The sequence below is a fragment of the Strongylocentrotus purpuratus genome, unplaced genomic scaffold (genome assembly GCF_000002235.5).
Source record: "Strongylocentrotus purpuratus isolate Spur 01 unplaced genomic scaffold, Spur_5.0 spur5_scaffold_11, whole genome shotgun sequence".
NCBI lineage: Eukaryota > Metazoa > Echinodermata > Echinoidea > Camarodonta > Strongylocentrotidae > Strongylocentrotus > Strongylocentrotus purpuratus.
Genome location: NW_022145596.1, coordinates 32,570,853 through 32,594,570, shown reverse-complemented (window position 1 = coordinate 32,594,570; position 23,718 = coordinate 32,570,853). Strand labels below are relative to the sequence as shown.

General features: G+C 34.6%; 1 protein-coding gene across 4 annotated transcripts in view; it reads left to right on the top strand.

Moving 5' to 3' along the window:
- LOC592222 (tripartite motif-containing protein 2) overlaps positions 1-23,296 on the top strand; it is a 64,576-nt gene extending 41,280 nt beyond the window's left edge. For 3 of the 4 annotated variants that reach the window (XM_030981200.1, XM_030981203.1, XM_011670788.2), the window contains 3 exons: positions 11,810-13,900; positions 14,342-14,497; positions 21,266-23,296. In XM_030981200.1, the coding sequence (XP_030837060.1) occupies positions 11,810-13,900; positions 14,342-14,494 (2,244 nt within the window). In that variant the 3' untranslated portion in view covers positions 14,495-14,497; positions 21,266-23,296. Of the gene's footprint in view, positions 1-11,809; positions 13,901-14,341; positions 15,582-21,265 lie in introns of those variants that run through there. The other variant, XM_030981202.1, reaches the window with a different exon arrangement.
- The last annotated feature ends 422 nt before the right edge of the window (positions 23,297-23,718 follow it).

Here is a 23,718-nt window from a genome sequence, read left to right as displayed (position 1 = left end):
TCATAGGCTGCTGACCCTCACCGCTACTCTGTATTGAATTAAAATGAATTTAGTTTATTACATATCATTGATGCTTCATTTTTTGTTTTAAGACAAACAAAAAAGAGAAAGAAAATTAATATTGAATTTCAACCAATGAATATATCTTTCCAGAAAAGTTACTATTGAAATCATGTTAACGCTACTTGCATGCACCACTCCTTGTTGAATTCCAACCACTTTATTTGTTCCATCAATTTAATCATTCCATCAATTCAGTTTGTGATCAGCCATTGTTTTCATGCCTATGGCTGCACCCTTCAATAACTGACAACCCAGGACTGAAATTAATAACGAGTTTATTGCTATAGAAGTTTATTGCTATTGCTATCATGCGTTGAAATCTTAAAGGGAGAGTCTATTATCATTTGTATTGTTTCATCGTCAACACTGGCCTGTTTATATTATATATATATTCATGTTTTAATTTGGTTTGATGTCTATTTATTCCATATGCACCAACGTATATACTTTTACGATTTTATAACTTTGGATGTATGATAATGTATATACAGAATGGGTTGTCTAATGCAAATGCCTTAAGTAACATCCTTTAGAAAATGAAAATAACAATACAATACAATATTCAATATCTCAAGCTATATTATTTCAGAATTTAGGCAAAGATGCTTACATTTGTTGCATATTTTAAAACATTTGATGGTACTCATTTATCTCATAAGCCTACTCTAGCTTGCCTAAACATAATGTATGAGTGCATCACACTGAAGTCTTTCAGCAAGAATTTACTATTAGTACTACAAATGAATCACTAAAATTAAACATGGCTCTAAGTCTATTTCAATTTCTTTAAACTCAAGCATCTATTTGGATTAATTATTTCACTTAATAATGTGGAATTTTTTGTTGATGTGAAACATGGAAGTCATGAGTCACTTGAGCAATATGGTGTTTATTACTTTGCTTGCACTTTCCATTGATTAGTTAGGTTGCAGTTTGGTGCATTTTAGTACGGTTATCATTTAAATAGTACTCTTGTAAATGGAACATTGTGAATGATGTTCGATTTGGGTTCCTTTGATGAGAAAATACATGTAGGAATTAGATTTTTGTAGAATTGTAAAATGCTTATGACTGAATTTCCCTCTTTTCTCTGTTTTTCTTTCTATAAAACAGTGTTATGATGATAATATAAAATAAAATAACATTGTATGCTTAGAAATCCAATGAACTGATATTTCTCTTTTGCACAAGTAGGGTGCAAACTAGAATATTTTATGTGGAATATTGATATTGTTTTATTTGTTGTAAACACTTATTATTTTTTGGGTTATCTTACAAAGTGGAGAACTGCATTCTTGGTAAAAAATCTCAACAGGAATTTGTTTTTAAAAATCCATGATTCTGCATGTAATAACATATGCTAGTGCGTTCCTTGTGTGAGCAATACCTTGGCTTGAGCAACACGTGTGATCAGCCCAACCCACGCTATTCAGTGCATGCTGGATCAACGCTCAACTATGATGACTCATCCAGCATCTTACTGAATAAATTAAAATGGCCTCACATGCAGTATAGTTATCTGCATGACAATTGTTGCCATGGTGATCCTGTCATCCCACTCCCCTGTTGCCCTACATATACCCCTAGCTAAGATATCAAATGACATGCCTTCTCCGATGTATAAAGCTAAGCTCTCTATATGCATGCATATCAGCTCTGTACTCCCTTTTCTCTTTAATTATATGTGTCTATAGATTGTAGAGAGGTGTTTGGATATATGCGTCATCAGAACTTCTGCATTTATGAATATTAGATCACCTTGTTACCATTGATGATCTGAATATGACTGATTTAGATGATGATTTCATTGAAGAAGAAAGTGTCATTCAAGTAGTATGTATTATAGTACATTATTTTATTAATTTTGATAACACTCTCTATGAAAATAGAACCAAGTGCATTCCTTCTATACTAGATGATGAACATTTATTCTCTGTTCCTCTTAATGAAGTTTAGTTGGCATCTACAACAGGTAGAACAGGTGTCACGTGCATATTCACCTTTTTACATAATAGCAGTGAAGGGATGTTCCTTTGTCTACCTGAGGAACTGTATATTTTGTCCGCTTTCTTTGTCAGTCATATTCATAGTGTTTATAAGCAAAACAAACTTTTATTCTTCATTTTTTTTTATAACTACTTTTTAAATACTTCCAATTCATATTTTTAATTTACTGGTTTGTCTAATGGACAGAGCTACCATTCCCTTTGCCATACTTTATGGATAGAAATCAAGGAAAGTGATTTTGTGCAACATAATCAATGATATAATTCATTGGAATATATACAGATAGGCATCCAAGGCAAGACAGAAGGCAGTGATAGAGACCTTAATGGAATAGGTATTGAGGAGAGCATATACATTAAGGCATAGTTGAGGAAGTTAATGTGATGAAAGACAAACACAGTTTTGTCTTGAATACAAACATCGTTTTCTCCCTCTGATATCCCATTCCTTTCTCTCATCTTGACATTGACTCCTGAATGCATACATCCTCTATGACGTCAAGATAGGAGGTAGGAGGGATTGATCAGGATGGATTTAACTCCTTCACTCCTGCTATATTATAGACTCAAAACAGTATTATTCTCTTCAGTAACATTTGGTATCAACCTTCATGGGCTTTACTTTTCTACTATTTGTTTGCTCTTTTTCAGTAGAATTTACCCAGAATATTAGACTTGAGAAAGGCAAATATATTGCTAGAATCTGGAATTAATATGCAAATCTGTCATCTAAAAACATAGTCTCTTGCATGACATGAATTTCAGAGACAACTCAATCCTTAACTAGTATTTGATCAAGTCGTTTCTGCTGATTGTAAGAAATGTAAAAATAAGATAGGATTTATCAAGCATTATAATTGGTCTCAAGGCATGATGATTCTAAACTTACAAAAGTTGGATGTGAAAGAGAATTGATTTAGATTGCCATTGGACATATTTGTTTTACTTTCTTATTTTGTATATACCTGATTTCTTCCCCAGTGTATGTTTTGCAAGTTTGTTCATACCCGGCCCATATCTCCTTGCTCTGTCAAGATGTATACAATCAGTTATCATCAAGAATTATGAGTTGCACATCTCTGAAATGATATGTGTGCTTGCCTCTGAGAATAAACGAAACAGATCTGGATCTGGATGACACTCTAAATGCTAAATAGTCAAGTACATGTTTTCTGATCAGGGAAAGAGAGAGTCTAGGTTGCACACCAAATACCTCTTGACATTTAGAAATAAGAATGCATGCTGTGTTTCCTGTATATGATTACATTAATGGATGGAGGAGGCTGGGTTCTACATCTTGCTCAAAATCAAGATTTCTATACTACATTATTTTCAATGTTCTTAACCTTTGAAGAAAACATTTACATCTTTCTGTTATATGGAAATATTGTAAAATCCAACGGTATTTGTTCATGTTTTTATGATTTTAGCACAGCAGATAAATAGATTACAGCTATGATCTGTTATCTGTTTAGAGCAACTAGACAACTTTTGGTCATGTTAGCTAACAAACTTCTGGAGCAGAATATAAGACCCGTCTCTGAAAAGCAATTTACTTGTTTCTTTTAAATAGACTTTCTATAATGGTTTGGCTGTAATGAACATTTATTAAGTGAATAATATTTTGTCTGTTTGGAGGAAGGAGGATGTTAGTACATATCATTTTACACAGAGTTATCGTCCTTCTGGCTCCAAACAGATGAATTCTTCTTTGAATTGTGGTTTTATGAAATATCTATGGAGTTCTCATCACATATGTATTTTTTAAAATTGTACCAAATGCCCGGGGAAAAAAGTTTGCACATTGCTAGAATAGATAAATTCAACCTTAAAAAACCCATCTTATTTGGTATTCTATAGGTTCACGTTTAAGGTATGTGAAGAAAGTAAATAATGTGAAACCCCACGAACGGAATCCAAGTTTGACTTAGGCCTTCCATGTGTGCCCCATCTATGAGAGTGCGTACACTTGCGTCAACTAGTCTACTCTACAAGTCATTTTACAGTTCACTTGGAGAGCATTTAAACTGCAATATCTCTCTGTAGAAATAATATCCGAAGCTCGTAGTGTGACTACAGTATAGCAACATAGAACCTCTTACATGAAGTGTGAGATGTGACAAGTTTGTGAGTGATTTGGTATACTTTAGCACACAGTGCAGTCTGTTAATGAGAGGGTTGTATGAGAGGACCTTGACTTAGGGATGAATGGAAGACGGTCGGTCAGTATCCAGGTGGTTCAATCAATGAAGATGCATGCGTCATGGTCTCTCAATACCGTGTTACCATGGCAACATGACCAATGACTCATCCACCTCTAAACCAAGATGAGATGAGGTCATGGTGAGATCTATAGACGAGGAAGGAATTTAAGGGGGATTACTAGCTGTTTTATGCAGTGGGAAAATGAAAAATCATCATTGAATTCATAATCTGTTGAGTGTCGTTTGTCAGGCCTGATTGTCAAGGAATACGGTTTCTCTACTTTTTAAGATATTTTTCCACATGAAGAAAAGGAAAAGGAAATTCCATAAAGACTTATTTGACAATGTTAAATTTTGAATTATAAATGTCATTGAACATGTAATTATTTTGAATTAAAAATATAAGTTAAAACCCATTACAACCATAATAAATATGCAGTGAATGAAGTCAGTTCATTTCTGCATCAGTTGTAGATAACCTATAATCACTTAATAGTTTGCCGATATTTGATAATTAGACCAAACACTTGTAAAGCTTTGTTTATTAACATATTCCTCAAGGAAAGAGTCAAATTCAAATTAATTTGGTTAAAAGTTAAAAGTACATGCCATATGAAACCTCTTTATTTTTAATTTCTAGACTCAGGTTTGGACAGAAAAGACTAAGTTATAATGAATGAGAGGGGCGATGCAGCGGTAACAAGTATTGATTAAATGCAGACCTCAGTGCTTTGATATGATAGACAATTTAATCAAACGTCCTCTGTCTTCTTCAAGGGATATATCAACCGATATATTAGGGTTTCTCTTTGTTTCCACATTGATTACAGGAGATTCTTCAAGGGATATATCAAGTGATATCTTACGGTCTCTCTTTGTTTCTACATTGATTATATGAGATATAATGGCCTTCATGGTCAACTGTGGTAATCTAGACAATTCACAAAATCCTGATGATTTTTTGAAGTCTGGTTTCTCCCTTAAGCGGAATATGTGAAAGATAACATAATCATTTTACTTCATACTTTTAATACTCTCAGTTATTTATTATTTCGTACTTGTAATCTCTCTTGTGTTTGATGACTTATTCATTTTTCTCTTGTGATGTACGTCACAAACCTGGGAGAAGACACTAGAAGAATATATTAGAGCGTCTGGCCTCACCCAGGCAGGTGCTGAAGACTGGTAGGCTGGAAGAAGAGCCATAAGGAATCAAATGAAACCTCCAACCTCACAATGTGATGAAAGTGGATGCTAAACAATGATAATGATGATGATGTACCAGAGTAGATAACTATTTATTTGAAAAAGTGCAACATCTTAAAGATAGTGTGGATAGGTAAACTCTCATGCCCTTCTTAATATTTCATTTTGAGGAAAAAAAATCCTTCCTTATACAGTAGGATTTTTTCTGAAATTCATCAAGCTACTAGTTACCAAAGATTGAATAGTTATATGCCACCTCTTGAATATGAATTATAGAATCATGCAGTAACGGACACGAGAAGTCAAGCTTTGCTACCCAGCTGGCTGTGTGTATTGATTCTTATCTACTGAAGACAGTGACATGTTGTGTGTCTACTCTACATGCTAAGAGGATTCTAGCCAGGATACATCCATTAAACTACACGTGACATCCACTGAGCAAACAGCATCTAACGGAACAAACATACATTACACTGGTCTAGAGATGAACCACTAGAATCCATTTACTAGATTCACATTTAAAGTCTCTTGCCATTCTCTCAGGGGGCCACTTTGAATATTTAAGAGTTTTACCAGCAAGGCACTAAGAATTTAGCTTTGAAATTTTGGCAGTATTTCTTCTTCATTTCATATTCTGAACCAACCATGTTATGATTATTTGGTTCACTCCTGCTAGATTTGCTGAAAGAGGGTCTTCCAATTTGCATTAGAAATTAGTAAAAAAAAAAAATATATGCATTTCCAAAAGGTTATTCACATTAACTCATTCCAAGTATTTAAGGAGGTTGGGTTCTTTATTTGGATCAAATCGTCGCTGTTTTCACGAAGTGACGGTAGTGAAAAAAAATTGCATTCACTTTGCATTACGATTTTCCTCACTACCGTCACTTCGTGAAAACAAGGACGAAATGGAGGCTGAATGTGTTTAGTATTATTTGGTACTGACAGTTAAATTTAAATCATTCTTATCTTATGAAGATAGCTGCTGTCTACTGAAGATTGTAATGTATTGGATTAAAAGATCGTTTATGTATTCATAATTGGCATACACATTGGACATAAATTGCTTTTAACAACTTAAATGGATTTTTAGAGCTGTACCCCACATTGCATCTGCATATTATGTGCAAGACATGACAAATGTAGTTTGTTCTTGTCTTAAGGTGGTTTTTGATAATTTGACGGAATGTTTTGCTTCATAGCATCGAAGATGTTTTTTTTAATGATTCAAGACACTGAACGTGAATAGATGAACAAGCAGAAAGAGTTGATTAGTTCCCTCATCCCTGTATATATCTCAATATAAACCATGCTGCCCTAAGGCTCTTGTCCACCAATCAAATCTCAGTATTATTTCAGTGGAATGCGCCATTGGCAATGATAAGATGTGATGCGCTGCATGTTGTGATGTTGCAGACATGAATGTGTTATTCTAATGCTCACATGGATGACATCATCTCTCAACATCCACATACCAGCATGCATTCTTAGAATATACCTTAGTGCTTCAGTGCTCATGATCTTGTGAAATAGGCTCTTCATTTGAATTTCTCCACCCCCTGAAACATAATTGGATATATACCATGTATATACCATGGATATATTATCTATGTATAATAAATAGATTTGTTACCATTTACCATGTATTTCCCCCTCAAATATTGTTAACAAATCTGTTATATTAAGTAAAATGACTTTGTTAATACATGTGTGTTATTACCTGGTACAGTGACCATCTCAGCCTGAGCTGCTAGTTTCTATATATACACCAAATAAATGAATAAATAATAACACAATTGGTAGCCTCTCCTTGCTCTAGAGACAGTTGGTTTAGTTGATCGACTGGGTTGAATGATTTTGCTCATTTACTACCGTGCTCATTGCATCTGATCTTCTGAGAGCCTGATGGAGTTCAGCTCATATCATTCTACATCAATGACCTTCTGAATTTTAGGAGATCGTTTCATACATCAAATGTAATGAATTTCTTATATGACATGATCACACTCATGGAAAACCAACCATTACCGGTATATGCTGTTTCCTATTTCCTGCTGTTTTTGGTCATATGACTTGTGTACAATGTATGTAGCTATTACCTTTGAAAGCCTGAGGAATTGTGAAATGGCTGTGAATGTTTCATGTCAGGATAGATACATGTATATAAATAGATCCATGACAGGTTTGTATTCGGCTTGCTCGGGTATAGACTGAGTTATGTCTTCATACATGTTCATTAGCCTCTAACTATGCAATCAATAAAGAGGAGGAGGAGGAGGTGGTCTAAAAAGGGTTAATGATTGAAAAGAAGAGAAACATAAAGAGGTACATGGAAAGGAAGAAGAAAATAATTCTTGAAAAGGGCTGAAGGATAAGTGCAAAGAGAAAGTTTCAACCTGTACACTTTAAAAGAAAGATACAAGCCCCCTCCCCCCTCCCCCCCCCCTCCAAAAAAATAAGATCAGCAAGAAGATTGTGAGGGAGTTTAAAGATTTTTGTCTCTGTACTCGATTACCCATGAGATAGCTTAGAGCAATATTGTAACAAAAAAAGACGTGTGTGCAAGGCGTAATAGTTAGTGATGTGTTTAAATTAAACAATTTTTGGACATACATTGTATCTGAATGAAAGTTTAAATAACATTAAGCCCAATCAAGATTGTAAATGCATTAACCAGCTCCATATCCTAACAATGTGGTTCTAGATCTCTGTGTGATAAAATTATGATTTTCAGCAACTATGCATTCTGCGTTCTGGATGCATCTTTTTGTGCCACTACATTTCGCCATTAAAGCTTCCTAAGAATATGATTTTAAACATCATTTTTTTCTTCACTGCCCTATATGACTCTTGCTCTACTTTTATGTCTCTTTCATCACAGTTGACTTCAGTGTGAGATATTAATACAAAGCTCAATAGATGTGCTTCCTACCCAATCACACATAAATCAACAATCTATTCCCTTCTCACCTTTCAGTTTACTCAACAAATATGTAACTGAAGGTGGCCCATGTTAACCTTTATCCTTAGAAGACAAATGCTCCACCCTTTTCTCTCTTCCTGTCAAACAATATTTTCTTCAATTCTCTTGTGTAAATGAGGAGGGTGTTGTCACATGACCCGGTCAACAATCAAACCAAACAGAAGACAAGGTCTCACCATGGACCCTACTGTCTTCTTTAAAAATAGATGGGTTCGCACACCAGCCAAGTTTCAGCAAGATATATTCTCAAGAACATTAGTTCTGGAACAAATGTAGTATGAAGTTTCAATTCTTCTACTACCTTACATGCAGCGACATATTATCATCATGTGTGAGATTTTATTATTTTACCTGGGACCTTTTTCATGACAATAGTAGAAGACACATATTAACATAACAATTATTTTGAATATTCCAGTTTAATATGCATCCTACATTAATTGTAGATTGTCCTATGTGAAATTGGCATCAATTTTGTACAATGGTCAGAAAGGAATGCGACTATAAAATACCTTTCCTAATAGTAAGGGGAGAGTTCTTATTTTGTTTTTGTTTTTGTTTATTTAAAAAAAAATATTGATAAAGAAGTTTCTGGGAGTCCATAAGTTCTAGAAAAAAATAGACTGAGTAATGTGAACATGACCTGTGAAATTCTATATTTGATAGGACTTGAGACAGGAAATATTAGAAAGGTGTATATTTGTAGAGTGATTTGGTTGAGTCACCAGTAGAATACGAACCTTCGCTGAGAGCGAATCACTCTTCAAGTCTCAATCCATATTTGATGCAATGTTTCTGGATTCAAAAGGAAATTAAATCCCTGAAGAGCTGATTGTTAAACATTTTTCTTTTACTGACATTTTGAATTTGTAAAATGGAGACTTCTTTGGATAACACAGCCAGGTATGTCAAGTGTTTCTTGGTTTTGCTCTGTCGCCTCCACCAGTTTGTTCTCTCTCATATATACTTACATTGTCATGAAATGTGTGCTGCATTGATTGAATCTTAATTGCTTTGAGAAGTATAATCAAATTTTGATTATTTTGTGTGTTTTATCCAGGGCACCATGCTAACATTATTTTAAGGTTAGCTCATTATTCATGCCTGTTCTTTTAAGGGTAACAATACCTAGGAAACAAAACTCTAGAGGTAGTATCAAGAAATATTATATCTCTATTTTGCAAACCTGTGGGAAAAAAATGATCCAAAAGCCTCTATTTTCCATATCATATTCACAAACACACGTCTAAATCATACCCAGCCTTCAGACTCTCATAATTTTTGTCTGATAGCTATTTCTAGTTTGAATGTTGTGTATCAATGGAGCATCGTTTTGACCGAAAGCTTGATAAAAATTCATACCCCGTGTCGACACACAACACTTTTCGTGATTAGATGTGATTAGTTATACCGTTTCGGGATATTTATACACTGAAATTGTGTGTGTTTGGACGCTTACTAACGATGTGTCGTAGATAACGAAACGCGGGTTTGGGCATCGTTTCGAACTAAAACTCAATAAAGAATCACGCCTAATCACAGAATGTGTTGTGTGTGGACGTAACTAGTATAATTAGTCGTAGTAGCAAACTGCGCACCTATACGACATTTCGCTGTAGAGTTTCAGAATTACTTTCTTCTGTGTGTGGACACCCTGGAATTTATACGATGATTCTTTATACGACGTTTCTTGTGTGTGGACACCCTAAAATGTATATGACGATTCTTTATACGATGTTTCGTTATAGAGTTTCGGGATAAATTGTTTTGTGTGTGGACACGCTGACAGTGAAGATGGACTAGTAGGCCAGCTGTTGTTTTAATGATGACGTTTCGACCATCTCTTTCTCGGAATCAATCATGTGCATTAGGCTGAGGGTTCATGAAGATGTTTGTTTATTTAGATGTCATCTATACTTTACCTTCTTGACGTTAAGATGATTAATGGGAGGTCTTCTCTGCAAGCCAGTGAACATGATTAGATGTTGGATTGTACATATAGTGAAACCTGTGTCTAAAGACTGTTCAAGGGAGACAAGGAAAGTAGTCTTTATACGGTGGTCTTGATTGTAAAGAGATTCCTGTAGTATAGGTTTCAATGAAAAAATAAGGTTTTCAAGGGAAACAAGAGACATGGTCTTTATAAACGAGTGTTCTTTCTATACAGGTGGTCACTATAAAGCAGGTTTCACTGTATAATTTTCAGATCAAATCTTATAAGTGTGCTCATAAGTCATACTACTTTCTGATTCTGCATGTTTTCTTGCCCGTACCCTACGTACATCAGTCACACCTCACTCTTGCTAGATGAAAGGGTCTTGCATGAATAATGAGAACTGTTTTATTTTTACAGCCAGATGTGGAGGGGCAGGGGACTATTGTCTTCGTTTGCTGAATACTATTCTGTATTTTGGTGCTACAAATATAATTTTAATTTGACATGTTACAGGAGAAAACTTCAAAGTGAACAGCTTATAGAAATAATAAGCTATATACTGCTAGAGCTATGAAGAAATTATGTTTTTTATCATCTGTTGGCAGATTTTATTCCTTTGTTTGTATTCCATTGGTGATTCTTTCTCTGGGATTACATTTCTTCTGGCCTGTACACATTCAGTTAGAATCAATAGACATTACGTGCTTCCTCCACATCTCCAAAACTTGGCTGAAAATTGGTGAACTGGATTATCAGACAGTTAACTGCTGAACAAGGTGGCAATTTGCAGCCTTTAAGCCCAGCACATATTTGAGTTAGTAGGACTGAGCAAACTGACCGTGTGGGTATAATAGATTAGTCTGGTTTCACCAAGCTAAGAAGAGAGAAACATTAAAGAAAGGAACCGACCACATGAGAGTAGGAAAGGCTTTTAATGTCTGTTGATTTCTTTCCAGGTTTTTTTATTTGTTAAAACATATTATGAACTGGAATGGTTCTGTCCCTAATACAATGATAGCCAATGATCATGTAAATTTAATTCATGTGGGTACTTCAACCTATGTAGGTCAAACATTTTATGTGTTTAAGGATTATATACCGGGCCACTTTGAGTCACATCAGTTGTTGTAATGATCGGCTCAGAAAGTTAGAGTGATGCTGTCCATGTTTAACATTTTTCTTCAGAATAAGTCTTAAAATGATGGATCCCGTTTTTGAAAAGGTACACCCCTAAACATGTTCCTTCAATGGAAAGTGCTGTGAATTAAAATAGTCTGTTTCAAAAAGTCTGTTGTAAATCGTCTGTTTTGAATACATGATTTTGGTAATTTTAAATCTCTGTTTTTAAAAGATGGAAGTTATGATAACATGTCTCATTGTACGTTTCCCTATTTTTTGTTTTTCTGTCCAGATCACGAGAGGGAGGTGCTTTCTGCGAGGTTCTGACGACACTGCCATCACCATGGCATCTCAGAGCCCTGTTGTCAAGCAGATAGACAAGCAGTTCCTGGTATGTGGTATCTGTCTGGATCGTTACAAGGTACCCAAAGTCCTTCCCTGTCTTCACACCTTCTGCCAGAACTGTCTCGAGAACTACGTCCCTTCTGAATCACTGACCTTGACCTGTCCACTCTGCAGACAGCAGTCCATCGTACCGGAGAGAGGCGTTGCAGGATTACAGTCCAACTTCTTTATCACTAACCTGATGGAAGTCCTGGAGAGACCAGAGAGCAACGGGGGAGGGGACTCACCGATTGGAGATCAGATGCTTTCATGTGCAAGCCATGAGGGAGAACCCTTGACCTATTATTGTGATAACTGTGAGACAGCTATATGTGAAGAATGCACAATAACGGAACATTGCGATCACAGTACAGTATTACTAGCTAACGTTATAGAGGAACACAAAGAGACTCTGCGGAAGATACTTGAGGAAGCCAAAACCCAAATACCACAACTCAAAGATGCAATAGCAAAGGTGACCTCAATATCATCAAGATTATCAGAGAAGAAGGTGAAGGCAGAATCTCAGATCTCTGAATCCTTTGGGAACCTTGAAGAGGAAGTCCGAGAAAGAAAAACAGAGATGATCAAAGAGCTGGATACTGTGCATAGTGCAAAACAAAGTGTGCTACAAAGACAACGTAGTCTTCTTGAAGAGAGCTTAAATAGTATAGAGAACAACTGTGACTTCACTGAGCAGGCTCTGGCCAGTGACAATGAAACCCATGTACTCTTAGTTAAGAAGCAAATGCTGAGTAGATTACAGGAATTGTCACAGCTTACTATGCAACTCAAACCAGAGGAGAACGACTACATCAATGTCTCCTGTGATATCGATTCCATTCAGAAAAGCATTGCTAATATAGGGCTTGTGCAGTCAAACAGCGCTGTTCCACATGAATCAGTGGCCAGTGGAGAAGGCTTGAAGCGGGCAGTCATCGGTGATCAAACAGCCGTCACCATCACAACTAAGAACAGCCGTGGCATTCTAGTCAAAACGGGCAACGCTCCTCTGTCAGCACAACTAAGAACTCCTGATGCAAAAGTTGATGATCTACCAATTATGGACAACCGTAATGGTACCTATGATGTGATCTTCACTGTGCAAAAGGAAGGTAGCCATAGTCTTGTCATAAAGCTCTTTGATGAGCACATAAGAGGAAGTCCTTTCAAGCTTAAAGGTTGTAAAGATGATGGTTCAACTACTCCAAAGTCACCTTCAGGTAAGATTCCAGTCAGGACTAGTGTGAGACAGAAAGCTACCCGCAGGCCAGCGAGTGCCAGCGGAAATATCAGAACATTCCGAAGCAATAACCCCATTGAGGATGATTTGATTTTGACCATTGGAACACACGGGCGCAACAAGGGTGAGTTCACCAACCCTCAAGGTATCACTTCAACTGCATCAGGGCGTATCCTGGTGACGGACAGTAACAACCAATGTATTCAAGGATTCAATTCCAGTGGTGAGGTCAAACAGCGCTTTGGTGTCAGAGGTCGTAGTAATGGACAGCTCCAACGCCCCACTGGAATCGCTGTGAGCCACAACGGAAACTACATCGTCGCTGATTATGAAAACAAATGGATAAGCAACTTCAGCCCTGAAGGGAAATTCATTAACAAGATAGGCACAGGCAAACTAGTAGCTCCTAAAGGAGTGGCAGTGGACAATAATAATAACATCATTGTTGTAGACAACAGAGCAAGTACCATCTTTATCTTCTCTCCTTCGGGGAAAGTCCTCAATAAGATTGGTTCTCGAGGAGCACAGGATCAGCAGCTATGTGGACCTCACTTTGTGGCTGTTAACAAAGACAATCACATCATTGTCTCAGACTTCCACAACCATTGCATCAAGATCTTTGATATTGATGGTCAGCTGATTACATCCTTTGGGTCAAGAGGGGAGGGTAACGGTCAGTTCAACGCTCCTACAGGAGTTGCTGTGGACAATCTTGGAAACATCATTGTAGCTGACTGGGGCAACAGTAGATTACAGGTATGTTTCACTCAGTATATCGTACATGTAATGATAGATTGCATCATTAAAGGATGTAGAGAAGTAGATCAGAATTTATGATTTGTAGTTCTGACAGAAATTCTTTATTTTTAATGAAAAAAATCAGGAATGTCTAGTGTTAAGCTATTATTTTTGTCAATTAAACCTATCTGATATTCTCTTGTGATAGTCAACCTATTTATTGACCTAATTGGGACAGAGTTTTAGAGTTTTAGTTCACAAGATTTTTTTTAAAGCGAATTGTTTCTAAGTTCTGGATACAAATATATATTCTGCTTTAACTAATCTCTTCTTTTTTGCTCTCACTCTCTCTCTCTCTCTCTCTCTCTCTCTCTCTATCTGTCCTTTAATTTGGATCAACACCCAAAATAATTGTATGCATGTGTAGTTTTGACACAATCTCTCGTTGTCCTCACCTAGGTCTTTGATTCCAGTGGCTCGTTTGTGTCGTACATCAACACGATGGGTGATCCCCTGTACGGTCCTCAGGATATCTGTATCACCAGCGATGGCCATGTAGCGGTCGCTGACTCCGGCAATCACTGCGTTAAGGTCTACAAGTACTTACAGTAGGAGGTAAAGGAATGTCCTTATGTTGAATGCCGTGGGCTTCTTGACGAATTGTTTAATGTGGCCCCATCATCAGGGTCAGAGAGACACAGCTGGAAGTACTAGAGAGTTAATAGATGGGACTAAGGGATGGCGTTAGGTCTTTAGTGCTTCATTAATCATGCATCTATGTGTGAATTGCAGTGTGTTTATTATAAATCAAATCAAGTAGACAGCATGATTCAAAGCAAATTTAACATGAAGGTTAGGGTAGGTGGAGGAGATTAATGATTCAGGTTTCAAACTAGATATTTGAAATCTAAATACTAGATAGTAGGAGGTTAGCATTAGAGTGCAAAATACACTTATAGTATGCTAGGAAGTAGCTCTAGGAAACAGAGGCAGAATAAATTTTCTCTTGTTGCATGTGTGATATTGTGATTCATGTTGCATGCTTATTATCACTGCAAGCTGTACATGCATGATCTGTTATTTGATGCATCCCACCTAATCATATCAATCCTAATGCTTTGCTCCAATCAATGCATGCTGCAAGTAAACCTATGTTTGCCATTATTAACAGTCTACCATCTCGAATTGGTACCACCTTGTTTGTGTGTGCAATGTTTAGAAATATGCTATAAACAGTAGACAGAATTGTGTGTTTGTGATGTATTGTGTGTTAGTAATATGTGTGATTGCATATGAAATGTCAATATTATTTTGAAATAGTCACTTTGATTTAATAGCTTTATTGATAGATCACATTATTTTAATTGTAAAGTTGACATTATAAGAACCAGACTATACCATCACTAGGTGTCTTAACCCTCAATCTCAGGAGGTCATTGAATGAGATGTGAGGTCAAAATACTCATCGGTGTGATGTGGAATGTTTGAGATGATTGTATTTATAACAATACAATTATATGCGTGAATGAATCTTGATGTGAGTTGCAAAAAGGCATTATCGAATATCTGTACAGCATTAGTGTCCTTCTAGTTCTCTGTGATGTGATTGTGGTGGTGGCTGATGCTCCTGTAGTGACTTCTGTGAAATTTTAAAAAAATCAATGTATATGATATAAACTATAACATGTATCTGTAAAATTAAAATAAAGCCTTGAAAAGTATGTACTTGATGATGATAGCAACTGTTATATCCCTGCTGTGTTGCTTGAATGAATGTGAAATATATATAGTGTTTTAAAATTACAAAATATAGATAGTCAGCATACATGCACTATAACTTGATATAGTCATATGCACGTATCATACATGTATTCTATGAAAACATTTCTGCTTTAAAAAAATATATATATACATGTATATTATTCAGAGGCAATGCGAAAAATGCAAACATTTACTGAAAAGAAGGATCTGAGTGTAGATTGTACAAACTACTTGTAGAAACTGCACTTCTAGTTATATTAAGGCTATAATTATATGAATGTAACTATATCTTGCTTAGTGTGTATCCATAGAATGATTCATGTTATATGACACTTGCTTAGGTCTATATACTCTTATTCTGAAAATTGTTATGTATAATGCACTGCCCATGTGTTACATATCGAATTGTGCAATTGTTAGTTTTTTTGTGATGCCTTGTGAGCTCTTTGAAAGTCAATATCCTGCCATTTCACCACACAGTAGTAGTATCCAATGTACTGTCATATTATAGTCCTATTATAGTCCTATATGTACTTTGCTGTGACATAGTTATTTTTGTGATATTATTCAGTATATGCCTGTGAGGAATGGCTGAAATATGTGCATTATATTCTCTAGTACTTTATCCAATGTAAAATGTATATATGCTGCAAGGTCTTTTGTTTTAGTCTGTAGATAGCTATCAGTCAGTACTGTGTTATGATATTTGCTTTACTAAAATAAAAATAAAGACTTCTTTTATGATCCTCATTTTTTTAAAAGTAGAATGCAACCCTTAAACATTATCCTGCATTTAAATTTTAAAAAATACTTCAGCTGCTGCTTATTCTGATTTATATGAACCAAACAGACACCATTCCATTTTCTGCAATGTCATGTAGAAGTGAGACCAAAAGTCATACCATGACCAAATGTATATTTCAATTATTCCTTTTTCATTTATTTCTTTGCTTTTATCATATCCGTTATAGAATAATTCAATATTAATCATAGGGGAGAGGACTTAATAATGTTTGTCACATGTAATTGATTCACAAATCAGAAAGTCAATTGCATTATGATTCTTTCTACCATGACAAATTCTAAATCTGGAACATTTCTTTCAAATTTGTAGGGTTATCTTTGGGCATACTCTTAGTTTTTCATGTAAACGTGGCACTTTAGATGTACGGACTAAGATTATATACCTGAGACATAAACTATTATTATATTACCTGAAGACGGTTTTATACACCATTAAACATTAACAAAATATTGTTATTGTTATTCACTTTGTGTCCCTAGAAATATAAACAGAAAAATATCAGATTCTTGTGTAGCAAAATTTGATCCATTGGCTTCTTCACACCAGACAAATTATTGAGTAGCATCAATTGTTAACCTATCTGAATTATTGATCAATGATTTCATCTAAATAATAAATGGTTAAGAGTAAGACAAAGAAGAGCAAGCTTGTGAAGACCTGCCTTGATAATACTCTCTGAGATTAAAGGCATTTAATTACATTAAAGTTGAATCCTACATATGTAATACATTAAAGAGAAGGTTGAGTTGTGGGAAGAGGTGAAAAATAATTTGTGAGCGTAATAATTCTTATTATGCAAGTGTGGAAGATCATCAGATAGGACATGTTCCCTGAAAAGCGTGGCTCTTCAAATGCCTTTATTATCTAAATATGTCAGTAACATCGTAAAACTTGGGGGGTAGGATTTTTACGCCACATGTTCGTGTAGTCCCATATACATCTTTCTGTGTACAGAGTTTGTAACTTTACCAAGACTTGGCCAAATTTCTTATCATTTTGATGATTCTAGAACCTTGCAATACACACAAATTCTTATATGCTAGATGATCAACCTTTTCTGGTCGATTCCACACCGTTTCTTTCACAATGCAATCGCATGACCAGAACTCAACTTCATCTTTAAAAACTCTTTCAAACACAGTTCAAGACATATCTATTCAAAATTGCATACAACCAGCCTCTTTGTAACGATTACCAACCAAAGGAAAACAACAATTAATTTGATTGTTACCAGATTATCTGAACAATTTAATCAAACTATTTTGCTCCATTGTATATTTGCTAAAAATTCTTGGTATCTTAAAATGCATGAAATCTTACAAATGGATTTATAAATATTGCTTATTAGTACTGGCCATGATGCAATTGTGTTATCAGCCTTCATCTGATGATCATTTTGAATCATTTTTAAATAATTAATTTTTGCTCATTTTGTCAATTATTTTTCAACTGCCAATCTATTCTTTATCTTTTTCTTAACGGTATTAGATTAGACATTGAAAATCATTCTTTGTGGTGCTAGAAATTGATTCAGAAAAATCTTCTGAAAGAATATTCTTCCACAGTTTCCATTACCACCATACCCACCAATCAATCTGTTTGCACACCTTTTTCTATTCTTTCTTTTGCTTTCAACAACAAAAATCTCTGTTGAGATGCCATTTCTATTATTTCTGTTATTGTGATTTAAAAAAAATCATTATAAGTATTATTTTTTCTTTCAAAGTATACAGATTTCACATTTGAAGTTCATATATTCAAATTGGATATATTTTGTTTGTTGCATGGCAATATTTTTTTTTACCAGTACTGTGATTTATTTACCAAATTAACCAAATTGTCAAATTCTCATATTGCATATATATGTCTATATATATATGTATATATATATATATATATATACCACCAAGCTTTAATGTACACAGCTTTGTTTTGTGTGTAATTTTGTAAAGTGTTGAAATAGACAATTGTATTTTATTTTACTATTTTATGTAGTGTGTGAGAGTTAGATTGTGTACAAGGCCTTGGGTAGGAAACATTTTAATCTTGTATATTTTCATGCCTAATTATCTAGTACTATGTAAGTGATCTTAGGTTACTGAAATTATATTAATTTTTCTTAATGTTTTTGTGTGTGTGAAGGTAGCAGAAATTATTTTCAGCCTTTGATAGGAATGTTATAATCCAGATTGTGTCTCTCTGATCCTGTTTATGACTTGGTTTATTTAATTTAGACAAATATATATAATCATCATCATTACACATATATTCATGTTATTGTGAACATTTATCTACTGAACTCTTATACATATAAATCATATTTAACTCCCCCCCCCCACACACACACACACATTAATTTTATTTCAGTTACATTACTCATATCATTTCATTTTTCTTCATCAAATATTTCTTCAGAAATTTTAGGTTGTATCATATTATAATCCAGACAAATTCACATCATTTTTTCACGTAACATTTATGACAGAAAATATGTTTCACATAGTCACATAGGGAAATAAAACTCGCACAACATTTCACTGAAGCCATGAAAGTCAATTATGCCATAGTACCATTTCATTTTGTCAAGGGGTTCACTATTTCATGAACATTTGATTGGAAAATGACTGCAGTATTCATGTTGGATGTCTAACCCTGGTGCCTCTTAAAGTGTTCATTTGTGCAAAGTTAATGAGGCTTTTAATATCTCATCAGGTAATCATGGTTTAGGAATTAGTAACTATGAATGTTTATTGGAGTTTCAGGGGTAGGGTTGTTCATGACTTTTCTTTTACTTCAAAAGACTGTAATGTCGGGAGGCACTCCTTGTTCTGAAGGTACTCCTTGTTCTGAAGGTTCGCTTTTCCAGAGGTTCATAATTCCAAAAATGAAATAGGGTTCATTATTCTGGAGATATGTTTATTCCAAATTATGCACCTTCAGAGTAATGAAGCTTCGAAATTACGAACGTTCGGAATAACAAACCTTCACAATTATAAACCTTCAGAAAAACATCATTTAACTGTAATGTCAGTCCATTGAATACTACATCTAAGAAAGCCCCTCTTTAGAATGTGTGAAACAAAATTCAAATCATCTTCAAAGGGTTAGCTGCATGTAGTGTGGACAATTTGCTAACAGTACAAGACTCGATTGTTATTTTCTGAAGTATCCAACTCGAGAGGAGTAGGCTTTATTAGGGCGCCAATATTTTATGATGGTCACACAGCGCAATAATAACACGATGCTCTTTATGTGGGGCCATGGGGGAGGGTTGTCTGTTATTGCCATCCATTTTAGAGGGAGTGATTAGAATGAATATCATTGAGTTTATCCCTCCAGAGGGCAGTATAATGAGACAATAGACACTCTCCATCTGTGATAGAGTGCAAGGTTCCAGTTGAGATGTTCAAATTGCATCCTTCATCCTCCTGGTTTGAAGATGTTGTAAAATGAAAAAAAGGAAATTAAATTACTCACCTGCGCACTAATCTTGATATGCCTTTCTCTCTCACTTCAAACATCCTTCAGATAATTGATATGCAAACATTTTGATATTTGATTAAGGGCAATTAGCAGACAGCAAAAAGATTTATGAGATGATAAACATCATCTATAAAATTGCTCTCAAATTAATACATTTATTGCCATGCAGGCTCATGCCACTTTCATCTAAAGACTAGTTTTCATCAGGCCTCTCTAATTCTTGCACAGTGAATGCAATCCTGTTTCTTAGTTTGTATGTAAGAGACTACATAATGCACCAGGGGAAGATGAGACATTTGCCATGAATATTGCAGTCTATTTTTCATCCAATCACATCTGAGGTTTGCTCTGGTTTTTCTCTCACTCTGAATGTGCAGACTACTGCATTGTGGGATAGGTGGTGTGATTTCTTGCCTGTCACCTTGCGCATACTAATCATGTCAATGCACGAAGGTCCTTGCGGTGACTCTCAAATGCACACTTTTATTCAGAATATTCATTTAAATTCCTGTGTACATCGCCTATACATTTGAAAAACTTGAAGATGTAGAGGTAATGAAAGTGTATAGCAATTATTTTTTAACATTCACTATTTTAACTATTCCACAGAGGTTTGAATATTTTGAAGCTTTTACTAATAAGTACCTTCTTGCACTGCTATAGACCATAAGATTAACCTTTGACCTTTGACCCGACTCTGCTGGTGATGGGAACACTAATTGCTTGCATGTGATAAAATAATGCTTCTTGGTTTAATTTCATCTCATCATAGAATCAATTAAAGCCTAAAATTCACTTGTCACATCTATTTCATTCCAGTCAGTATCATAATGATATTACTTCCGATGAGAAATGGTTTTGATTGGCATCAAGATCATTTGGAAAAGATCAAGTGGTAGAGAGCAAACACAAGAAGCACTTTAAGCAAATGCCTGATTCAAATTTTAATTACTTAATATAACTGTGTGAACATTTTAAGTTCCCCTAAACCAATGACAATTACATTTTTATATTGAAATTAATTTTGTATACAACTTGGAAGGGTTGCATTGTAAATCATAGAGTTCCTTTTAATAGCTTAGTATTGAACAATCATCAACAAATTGCATTAACAAAATTAGAAATTACCTTTTGTCATTGTTGGTTTGTGTTCTCAATGAAAATGACACACAGACATTGCAAAGCATTTCTTATGGCAAACAAAACATGCATGGCATGCAAAAAAATAACCCTCTTTTAGCATTGAGAACAATTATTGATCAAACATTTGCTACTAGACACACCCTAACAGCCATCTTATTCTTTATTTTCTTATATTTTTTTGCTCTAAACAGGCACAAAAGCTCAGAGACCCTGACAAAATGAACCCTACCAAGGCAATCCAAGCCAGACAGCGCCCCAGCATAAATAGGTCGCAAGGTCAAAGGTTATGGGATGAAGGTCAAGGGTGAGAGGTCACACCAGGTCATGAACTGAGTAAGCTCCAGATGGGGACATAACCTGTAATCCTACCCACTGTTTGTAACTTCTTTTGTAACTTGTAATTTGCGATATAGCTACTAATTCACATTAGTTTACACAGTATTGTTACAAATTAAAGCACGTTATTAGTGCTTTTATGGTAGCGTTAAAGGCAAGATTAAGATAAAGTCTTCTAATCGATAATGGGAATGAAATGTTAATGTTATTATCGTCTTATTATAAAAGAATTCCATTTTTGATCAATGTGGGTTTTCATTTTAACAACAATGAATATATTTGTATTATGCCGCTTTTGTGTAAATGTTATAACTTAAAATCTCAGGATTGATTTCTTTCACAGGTTAATTCAACTTAAAGGCATCTTTGTGTCACCAAAGTAAAATGTACAATTCAAAACGTTCTTCTTCTGAATTAAACCCAGTGACATGGTTATCATCGCAATTTAATCTGCTGAGTATAAGAAAGATATCGGTCAGTTTGTCAATTCTCATATGAATATGAAAAACACATCAAATTCAAAACTTCCTAATGATATGATATATTAGGGAGAAAAAAATTATTAGGAAAAAATGTTGAGCCAAGCACTTTAAATCACCAAGACTCTTGCTGAACTGTTTATATGGGATGCTAGTAGGACTACTCAGCAGGACTACTTCAACTACTAAACCCCTTCAGTTTCCAAATCCAAGTTTTTATTGGTCAGCGTCCTGCAGCATTGCAAACTAGAATGATTAATAATTGTGCCATTTTCTGACTAGTTTTAACCATGAATCTTGATTATATGAATTAAGATAAGATTTTTTTTTTTTGGGGGGGGGGGGGGTGAGCCCTTCTTAAAACCCACCTTTTCATTCCATTGTGCCATTATTCCCAAGAAATGTGTGATCAACCTTAAGGCAAATTAGAGGTAAATTAGAAGATAATTTCACACTCATGGAGGTTGAATTATCTGTAATTGCAAAGCTTTAGCTGAAGTTATTGTTTTGCTTCTAGCAGTAATCTCGACATATTCAATGGCCAGTATACCTGTTATCAAATTAATGAGGGAATCTTCTTACAAATCATTTCGTCCCTATTTTCACAAAGTGACGGTAGTGAATGAAAATCGCATACAATTTACGTGTGGATTTTCCTCACTACCGGCATTTCGTGAAAATAGGAACGATTTAGTTACGTCAGATTACAATTGAATGGTGTAATAAAAAGAAGGCGTGTGACATTTTGATCTGTATTTATAACTGTGGAAACAGTAGATTTACCTGATTCATTTTTGCATTGTTTGTTAGGGTTACATACGCGTATAGGTATTGGAATCAATTGTTCAGTAGTATCTGTTTATTTTGGCTCCATCCACTACTCCTATTCAATTAATGTTTTAAACAAATTAAAGCAATTATTTTGGGATGTTTGTCATTCATCTCTTTTTAAATGATGAATTTAATTTGTTAAAAAAAGAATAATTGCCAAATTGATATGCTTTACAGAAGTTTCAAAATGATTTCTTATGTTGACTAATCTATATATTACAATTACATTTGCCAAACATTTTTCAGTGACCATTTATGGATTTAATCTTTTCTTAATGTTATTTCACTTATTCCTATACTAGATGTAAAAACACTTGATCTTGGCTTTTTAAGCAAATAATCTCTTACTTCTCCTAACGTGAGATAGCCATTTGCTAAAGCAGCGAACATAACTAGTTTGTCAACTGCAAAATACAGAGAGTAAAATGACACATTAGTGGAAATGATAATTGAACCAATTTATACAGCGCCTTATAGTGGATACAAAGTTCTCTGTGCAATAGGCAATAATGATGTTGTATGAATGATTATAATCATTAAAATACTAATGATAATAATAATAATGATAATGATAATGATAATGATAATAATAATAATATCATAATAATAATAATAATGATAATGATAATAATAATGATGATAATAATGATGATAATGATAATGAAAATAATAATAATATCATAATAATAATAATAATGATAATGATAATGATAATAATGATAATGATAATAATAATGATAATGATAATAATAATGATAATGATAATACAATAATAATGATGTAGATGTAGAGTGATTAAAATGCACGAACTCCACATGACTTATATTCTAAAGGTGCAAAAGAAAAGTAACAACATATAAGGAAATTAACTAACCGTTTTACTAACCTGGATGTAGTATGGAGTATTAGCCTAATCATCTGACTTGGGTTATACATTTTTTTTCTTCATCAAATAATTACTTTAGACAAAAAGTTCCTTGTTTATAGTTTATTGTAGG